This window comes from Saccostrea cucullata, unplaced genomic scaffold (genome assembly GCF_032062105.1).
Source record: "Saccostrea cucullata isolate Sc308-1 unplaced genomic scaffold, CSIRO_AGI_Scuc_v1 ctg778, whole genome shotgun sequence".
Lineage (NCBI taxonomy): Eukaryota > Metazoa > Mollusca > Bivalvia > Ostreida > Ostreidae > Saccostrea > Saccostrea cuccullata.
The window spans coordinates 176,668-186,026 of record NW_026925444.1 but is presented as its reverse complement, the minus strand read 5'-3'; the positions used below and the strand labels follow the sequence as shown (position 1 = coordinate 186,026).

Genomic DNA, 9,359 nt, shown 5'->3' with positions numbered 1-9,359 from the left:
TCCTGTATGGTGATGTTGGAAATGAATCTCACAATTCATGAAGGATGAATTCTGAACAAATGCAGAATTGTGGGTAGAAGATTTGCTACTCAAAGCATGGTTGTTAAAGGATTGTGATGAGGGACCGGTAACAGTTATTGAAGCAATGTCTATGTTTCTCTTTAGTGCTGCCAGTTTCGGTTAATAGCTCCTTTTTTATGATAAACTTCCCCATTTCTTAAGGCTCTTCTAAGGAACTTCTCGAGGGGACTATAGAGTTGATTTGGTGCAACTGATTGCACATCAATAAGTTCTTCTCTCCGCTCAATGCGCCTCTTAATGCTCCAGTCTAATAAAATATATCACAAAATGTAATACATTTTTATACCACATGGAGAGTGGGAGGGTATATAGTAATCGGAGTGTTTGTCCGTCTGTTACCCTTAGGGGAACCCAGCTCTTATCCGCAACTCCTCTTATACCACTGTATGAAATTTGATGAGACTTTCAGATTGATTGTATATTGTTTAACGTCCCTCTCAAGAATGTTTCACTCATACGAGGGGTGTTAGAAAAGTTCGCGGACAAGTTCTATTGTGAGCGCACTATTTCCACGAAACCGGTCAAACTTTCCAGATAAAATCTTTACCCTTTTTCCAATAAATGTACAAAAAATTGGTGCTCTCCGATGACTATTGAAAAATATGCAGCTTTTTTATTTTGATAAAACTTGCTTCACGGAGCATGCTACATTTTGGCACGTTTACATCACAAAGACTCTTTATCAAAATTAAAAATTGCACAATTGTACCGCAAAGAGTTTTATGATATTTTACCTGCCGCTAAAGCATTCATGAAACGTTACTGGGAGAAATTTTGAACTAAATTGGAGTGTATATGACTGTTTTATAGCCGTTTATAACTGATCAACGCTTAAAAACATAGCAAAAAATCGGAACGTCATTGAGCGTCATGGAGCATTGCACTACGTAAAAATTATGTATGCAGACTGGAAAAGGTTTAAAAAGAGATCAAAATGTTCAAGATGCTGCCGGGAATTTCCTACACCTACAAAGGACAAGTTTTCAAATGGTTGTAGCTTCATAAGAAGGGAAGGATTAACATTTTGAATGATTAACTCCATTGATACTTCAATATCCCCGTATCGCATGGACGTTGCGTTGCGCCTATATGGTTTTGCATAGTTTCCATACCTGATCGATTAATGCATAGACTTTTTAAAGATCTCAATAAACATCCGAATCAGTACAAAAGACATTATATAGAAGAAAAGTAACATGTTTTGATATAGATATTCATTTTAAAGAAGAAAAAAGATAAGAAAAATCTGAAGAAGTGAAAGATTTATAGAACTGCGACAAAGCTTAACCGGTTGAAATCTGGCTGTCACGTCGCCTTACGTCAAGTGATTGCTCCGTGAATCCCATGATCTTATAGTAAATATCGTTGTAAATTTTCAAGATTTTATTATATGGACCTGATTTTTTACATACAAATAAACAAAATGTAGGAATTTATTCAGACATAGGTCATACTTCACAGTACACAATAGATTTTCCGTAATTCAATGTGTCCGCGAACTTTTCTAACGACCCTCGTATAGAGATGCCACCACTTGCCGACGAAGAGCTGACATTTTTCCCTATACTTGGCAGTCGGGGCCATCGAGCTGGGAGGAATCTTTTTCGTGCCAGGACCTACTGCGACAAAGGACCTCGGTTAACACGATCTCATCCGGGAAACTGGTCTCTACGTCCCTCAGTGGGATTCGAGCAGAGAATAGAACAGAATAGAATAGAACCGAGCATAGAACAGACGCTCTGCGGCACGCGGGCGACGAGACTTTCAGAGAATCTTTATTACATTATGCCATTGGCACCTCCTATTTAACTTTTTGATCCCACAAATATCTTGGGTTTCCCATAAAAAAACCAGAAGTCTCTGTCGAGACTGTAGCTCTACTGGTTTGTATTTATAACAAAGGATGAGAAAAGAAACCATTGCCACCAGGCCAAAACTGTAGAAGGAGTAGCGTTTTAAAGGAATTTCACAGAAAATTCTTGTTTTAGTAACCATGGCAACACCATTCATCGAAATCAAAAACCGATGCAGTATTTTATGTATCATAGTGTTGTCTACTTGTTTGCCAAGTTATATTGAAATCAGACCAAAACTGTAGAAGGAGTAGCATTTTAAAGAATTTCACAGAAAATTCTATTTTTAGTAACCATGGCAACACCGTTCAACGAAGTCAAAAACCGATGCACTATTTTATGTATCTTAGTGTAGTCTACTTGTGTGCCAAGTTATATTGAAATCAGACCATCAGATCAATATTGTAGGAGTAGTAGCGTTTTAAAGGAATTTCACAGAGAAATCTATTTTTAGTAACCATGGCAACACCGTTCATCGAAAGGAAAAACCGATGCACCATTTTATATATCTTAGTGTAGTCTACTTTTGTGCCAAGAAATATTGAAATCAGACCAAAACTGTAGAAGAAGTAGCGTTTGAAATGAATTTCACAGAAAATTCTATTTTTAGTAACCATTGCAACACCGTTCAACGAAATCAAAAACTGATGTACTGTTTTATGTATCTTAGTGTAGTCTACTTGTGTGCCAAGTTATATTGAAATCAGATCAAAACTGTAGGAGGAGTAGCGTTTTGAAAAAATTAGGGTTGTCAAAATTGTCAATAATTGATATTCGAATATTCGATAGAAGTATTCGAATATATTCGAATATTCGATAAAATAGATTAAATATATAAATCTTCACTCTCCTGTCAAGTAGTATATTAGGTTTTATGGCATTATTTTGAAATAAAAACTCAAGTAGAGTGTGGTAAATGCACTGCAATTATATATTTTTTTAATTATATTTAATAATATATATCCAAAATGTAATGATTGTTTTTGGAAAATTCAAGATTGTCTTACTAAAGTCTACATCGATAACTCCTACAAACTCATACCAAGCAGAACAATTATCTAACGGTGAAACATTTAAATCAATTACTTTTTGCTAATCTTAATTTCCTGATAATGATTTTAATGATATTTACATAAACAAAGGGTCCGTGTGTTTACTGTAAAACTTTGTCCTTACAACAATACAAGCTGATTGTAAGTACTGGACACTATTATACCACTAATTAAGTGAACAAATAAATAAACTACTAAAATGGATGCACTCTTCACACCTTTCAGGTAATCCAAGAGGAGTGTTTTTTTTATTTTGTACAAACTTGATTCAATTTCTAATAAAACTTGCCCGGCTTTTTTTTCTCTTTTTAATGCTTGTATACTTAAAAACGAATATTCGAATCATAAATTCATATTCGAATATCAACTCATCGAATGAATATTCGAATATTCGTTGACATCCCTAGAAAAAATGTTTACAGACCGACGAACACCTTACTATCCTATAAGCTCTTCTGGTCTCTTGCAGTACATATATATTGACCTTGAAACATTCTACACCCCTAGGTTGTGTTTTTCTTGGTGCCGGTTGTTTGAAGAGATTTAAATAACTTGTTCATTTTTTTAAATCTGAACTTTCTTTGATTCTGTTATACATTTTGAGCATGTTGAGAGGGGTTGCGGGAGGCACAGGTTCAGGGAGGTCAGACAAAACACAAATGCTGAAGTTTTCAGTGATATTTTCTATTTTACTGATACATAACACGTGTTAATGTTGGAAATCGGTTGTTTCACAATTGAATTCATCAAACTCCATCACTAAACCAAATTCAAAGTGACCAAACTGATTCTGGCTCTGAGAACTAGCACTAGCCATGGTGTGGAAATATACATCACATTTACATACGATTAATATGTTTACGGTTACATCAGAAAGAAAATGAAACAAAAATGACAAGAAAATGAGCATTTATTTTTCATTATTGTTTAATAATTTGACTGACATGTCAATAAGCACTGTCAAAATACGTTTGTTTACATTTAGAAGTACTTTTAATAAAAAGTAGTCCCAAGAATGTTTATATTCATACGCGGGCAGATTACTTCAGGTGGGTTAGGAATTGACATGTTTACGAAGAAATTAAGAGCAGTTAATTTTAAGAGAAATAGAGAAAGAAATCTTTATTGAATGTAAAATTGATATAGACTTCTGACGGATGTTATTACGTAACGTGTCCTGCACTAGTATAAGAACTTGGTTGCTTTGATTTGTCGCATGCCTTCACTTCATTGTTTTCATCTCTGTTTTTGTGTCCTTATTTTGGCGTCTCTTGAACAAAATCACAATGAGGATTAAACAGGTAACAGAACACAAACAGGAGGCACCCTGAAACAAATGCAAACATTCCTCATTCTTATTACCTAATTAACTGTATTCAGATATCATGAAACTAGATGATATTATTAACAGTATTACTAACAGTACTAGTAATTGTAAACAATTATACGTAACATACAAACGCATAGTTCTATGTACAATTTATTATACCCCCCCTCCCCTTGGAAAGCGGGAGGATATATAGTAATCAGTATGTCCGTCCGTCTGTTACGCTTTGGGGTACCCATCTCTTATCCGCAACTCCTCTCATACCAATGAATGAAATTAATTTTGATGAAATTTTCACAGAATCTTTATAACATATTGCCTTCGTGCACCTCCTATTTTACTTTCTGGTCCGACACATATTTTGGGTTTACAATAGCAATACAAGGACAATCCCATTAAATTCATATTGGAGGCGGGGGTATCATCTAGTGAGCTCTTTGCTCATAGTACATCTACAGCTGTATTTAACATTGAATTAACTACTTGTACATGAACACAACTCAGATCTCATTAATTTGCAGCAACCTACGTTTGCTTCGAAATAAATAATCTGTATGGATAAGAGCAAACTTGCCATTCATATTTAATATAAAAGTTCTCTACACTTTAATTATTATATTTGTATTGATTGACAAGTATTTATCTTACATCGATCCCCGTTTGTTACTCCGCCTTTTAAATTCGCTATATACGTGTAACAAATGATGATGTATGTATAACAAAAGAAAATACACTTGTAATAAGCAGACTACAAATGTTGTCTTTCAAGGTAGCTTGTTCCCCAGAAATAGAAAATGCTCACAAAAGTATCTCAAAACTAACAATTAATCCAAGATATTTCTTCAAAGTAAATCTTTTTAGTTAATCATATAATATGAGGCAAAATCATCAAATCTCATATTATTCAGGAAATGTAAATTTATAAAGGATACTTATGTCAACTTTTTTCCATTACCCTTACTACAATTTATAAGGAAATTGAATCACATCAAGATGCATAAAAAGAACATTGTTGCATAAAGAAATTTCATGCTTTATGTTGAGGTTTTTAATTTAATTAATAATTTCACGATTTGTCATTCCTCGTTGAGGATATTCGTTATAGCTTCCCCAGACAACTTTTGTCCATAATCTTTTAGATACATGTTTATTCGAGTTATGTGAATCTTTTAATTTTTTTAAATCACTATGAATCAAAATCTGAATTGGCAAAAATGAACCCTGTACCTTTATGTAACTTAATGTTTTCCAATATATGGTAACATCCTTAAAATACTTGTTTTGGTCCTTCTGTTGTTCCTTTTGTCGTTGTATATAATCCTCTTTACGAGATTGAAGCTCACGTTTTACTACATCAAAGCATCCCTACAATATAAGGCAATCATTCAGTCAGTAACTCTGTTTTTTAACACTTGGACCCTTTTTTAATAGTCATTAAAGCTTCTTAGATACATGTATATTTATTTTTTTTGTTTGAAAAGTGAAAAGTTTTGTATTGTGATTCTGTCAGATGATAAAAAATCATATAACCCAGATTTCTTTATACATATAACTAATTCTTTTCATTGAATATATTTATTTGACTTTTTATGTAAGCATTGTTTCATTAACCATTTTATAGAAGCCTGACGCTACATATTCGTGACAACTCCCTTTTGTCAGTACAGGATTCTTTGCAGAGTAGCTTTCACAACAAGTCTTTGGTATTTGTGAGTTGGTCATCTGACAATCTCCAGCTGTTGTACACCATGGTGTATTGTCAAAGTCATTTGTGGTGGAGTTTATCGGGTTAACAGCACAACAATTACGCTGGAAATATATGAAATAAAAAAAAACCTTTTAAAACTCAATTTGGCCTCATGATCGAGAAATAAGGAAAAAATCCGCCAACAATTAACTTCAGTAAATAATAGCATAGTAATTATTTGAAAAACAATTAATAGTACATGTAATAATAATTATATATGGATTTTGTAAAATACAATATTTTCTCTTCAACTTGATTTATTTCTCAAAATAGTCAGTTGTGCCGATATTCAGTATACTTTTGAAATTTAAGCCCCAAACGATTTGTCATAAGACATGAAAATATTAACGTTACAATACATTTAACTTTTTCCTACTTTGACCTATTGTTAAAAGTATCTGTTTTCGTCCATCGTCGTGCGTCGTTCGTTACTTGTTGAACATTTTAGTTTCTTCTCTGAAACCACTCAATGAAATTTAAAAATTGGCATAAAGCATCTTTGGTTGAAGGGGAACAAAAATGTCATGATCCCTCTTCCCCGGAACCCGAGGGAAGGTACCAAAACCACTATAATTAAAGCAATCTTTTAAAATCTTCTTTACTCCGATCCTCGACGTCAAGCAGTCAAACTGTAGGCATGAGCATTGAGTCCTCTACCAAAATTGTGAAAATCATGGCCCCAAGGTCAGGGTAAGGCGGAGCCATATGGATTATTTTTTGAAAATGTATTATTGCTGTGAAAATCTTCAGAATCTTTGCTCCTGGGTATTAAACAAACAACCAAACAAAAATAAACAATGTCTTTCAAAATTCTTAATTTCATGTACCGAATCAGGGTTCTGGTTTTAGGGTAGGGCTCTTATGTTATTGGTAGTGAAAATGCATTAATTCTTGGAAAATCACTGATCCTGGGTATTAAACTTACTATATACCGGTATGTCGAGGAAGGGTGTCTCTTCCAAAAAATTGAATGTCATGGTCCCAGAGTCAGGGGTTCTGGTGTTAGGGCGAAGCTTTATTGATTATATCAATTTGCAGTACCTCTATGAAAAATTCCTCTCTGATTCCGGGTATTTAACTTGAAAACTTCATACTTATGATGAGCAAGGGTCATACTTATGATGAGCAAGGGTCCTTCTTCCAGAATTTTGATTTTCATTTCTATTTCAAGATATTAAAGTTCAAAATAACACCTGACTACTAGTATTTTAATAGTAGAACTTACCCCGATGAAAAATCTTAAGTTCCAGCTGTTAGATACATTGTTGTTTGTATCTGTTCTATCACTGGTATAATTTTTAGTCAGAGATGCATTCATATATCTCTTCAGCTTTATAAACTTTTAAGAAAAGTAATAAATAATAAATGAATTAAAAATGCATAAATAAATAAATCTATTGCAAATAAATATTTTCATGTCAAATTCTTCTTCAACTTGATATATAAGAAGGCGTAAACGTAAAAAACCGAGAGGAAAAAAACGTACCGACTCGCTGTTGTTCTGGATTTTATATACGGTGTCCTCCAAATTCCTTTGTTTGACTGATTGTGTTACAAATAGCACAATGGTAACAACGCCTAGCTATAATAATGATCAAAATAAATGTCACAAATTGAATATTAAAGGACAAGATATGGTAAGACACCTGGTTTGGGTGTCTTTTAGAATGATGCAACAGTTTATAAATTGAAAACCACTAAATGAGTATTTGTTATAAGTTATGAGATACACAAAGATCACAGGAACGTCAGAAAATAGGTAAATTTCCGAATTTTCTCATTTTTAGCTCACCTCAACGAAGTTGGGGGAGCTTATGTAATACCCTCGGCGTCGGCGTCGGTGTCGGCGTCGGCGTCCCGGGTTAAGGTTAAGTTTTTTGGAGCAGTTTTCTTTTTAAGTACTTCTATGTCCTATATTGATTAGACATGCATGGAAGATGGTTCTAGTGTGTTTCATTGTACCAGTCAAAGTTTCAGATGGTGCGATTTTAGCAAAGGAATGACCAGGTTCATGTTTTTGGAGCAGGTTAACATTTTTGGTGCAGTTTTTGGTGTAGGTTTCATTTCCAAGTAACTATAAGCCCTATGTTAACCAAACTTGCATGGATGATACATCTAAGGATGCATACTACCGGGCTTGCTTCGGATGCTGAATCTGACCTACTTTTTCCGGTTGAGTGAACAGGTTAAAGTTTTTTGGTGCAGGTTTCATTTCCAAGTATCTGTAAGTCCTATGTTGACCAAACTTGCATGGATGATACATCTAAGGATGGATACAACCAGGCTTGCTTCGGATGCTGAATCTGACCTACATTTTCCGGTTGAGTGAACAGGTTAAAGTTTTTGGTGCAGGTTTCATTTCCAAGTATCTGTAAGTCCTATGTTGACCAAACTTGCATGGATGATACATCTAAGGATGGATACTACCAGGCTTGCTTCAGATGCTGAATCTGACCTACATTTTCCGGTTGAGTGAACAGGTTAAAGTTTTTGGTGCAGGTTTCATTTCCAAGTAACTATAAGCCCTATATTGACCAAACTTGCATGGATGATACATCTAAGGATGGATACTACCGGGCTTGCTTCGGATGCTGAATCTGACCAACATTTTCCAGTTGAGTGAACAGGTTAAAGTGTTTGGAGCAGGTTTCATTTGCAAGTAACTTTAAGCCCTATGTTGACCAAACTTGCAAGGATGATAAATCTAAGGATGCACACTACCGGGCTTGCTTCGGATGCTGAATCTGACCTACATTTTCCGGTTGAGTGAACAAGTAAAAGTTTTTGGTGCAGGTTTCATTTCCAAGTAACTATGAGTTCTTTAATGACCAATCTTGCATGGATGATACATCTTAGGATGCATACTACCAGGCTTGCTTCGGATGCTGAATCTGACCTACATTTTGTGGATGAGTGAAAATGTTAGTTTTTGATGTATGTTTCATTTCCAATTAACTATGAGCCTTATAATGTGCAAACTTGCATGGACGATACATCTTAGGATGCACACTAATGGACTTGCTTCGGATGCTGAATTCGACATATATATTTTTCAGATAATAGACTAGGTTAAAGTTATGGTTGCAGGTCTATTACCAAAAAACTTTAAGGCTTTTATAACATTATATTTACATTTGCAAATGTTTTCCTTTATATAACACTACTGAAGGCAAGCGTTTTTATAACTGTGTAAATACAGGTATGGGGTCAAGAGGTCATAGATGTGCGTTTGGATAAACGTTCGACGTAATTTCTCTGTGACGTCATAAAGGGTCGACGCGCGTTCAGTGGATTACATA

At 34.5% G+C, this 9,359-nt stretch overlaps 1 protein-coding gene across 1 annotated transcript; it reads right to left on the bottom strand.

Moving 5' to 3' along the window:
- Positions 1-4,037: 4,037 nt before the first annotated feature.
- LOC134268852 (uncharacterized) lies at positions 4,038-7,659 on the bottom strand. The gene is made up of 5 exons (XM_062751094.1): positions 7,547-7,659; positions 7,286-7,399; positions 5,925-6,122; positions 5,541-5,678; positions 4,038-4,313 (listed from the first exon to the last, which is right to left on the bottom strand). The coding sequence occupies exons 2-5, from the start codon at positions 7,376-7,378 to the stop codon at positions 4,209-4,211; spliced, it is 534 nt and encodes a 177-aa protein (XP_062607078.1). The 5' UTR covers positions 7,379-7,399; positions 7,547-7,659; the 3' UTR covers positions 4,038-4,208.
- Positions 7,660-9,359: the final 1,700 nt, after the last annotated feature.

What these genes read in the sequence shown, in the direction of transcription:
- LOC134268852 (XM_062751094.1), bottom strand. Translation starts at nt 7,378, where the DNA reads ATGAATGCATCTCTGACTAAAAATTATACCAGTGATAGAACAGATACA. An exon ending in ACTTAAGATTTTTCATCGGG is followed by an intron (nt 6,123 to 7,285) that starts GTAAGTTCTACT and finishes ATATATTTCCAG; the next exon opens with CGTAATTGTTGTGCTGTTAA. An exon ending in CGTCAGGCTTCTATAAAATG is followed by an intron (nt 5,679 to 5,924) that starts GTTAATGAAACA and finishes CTTATATTGTAG; the next exon opens with GGATGCTTTGATGTAGTAAA.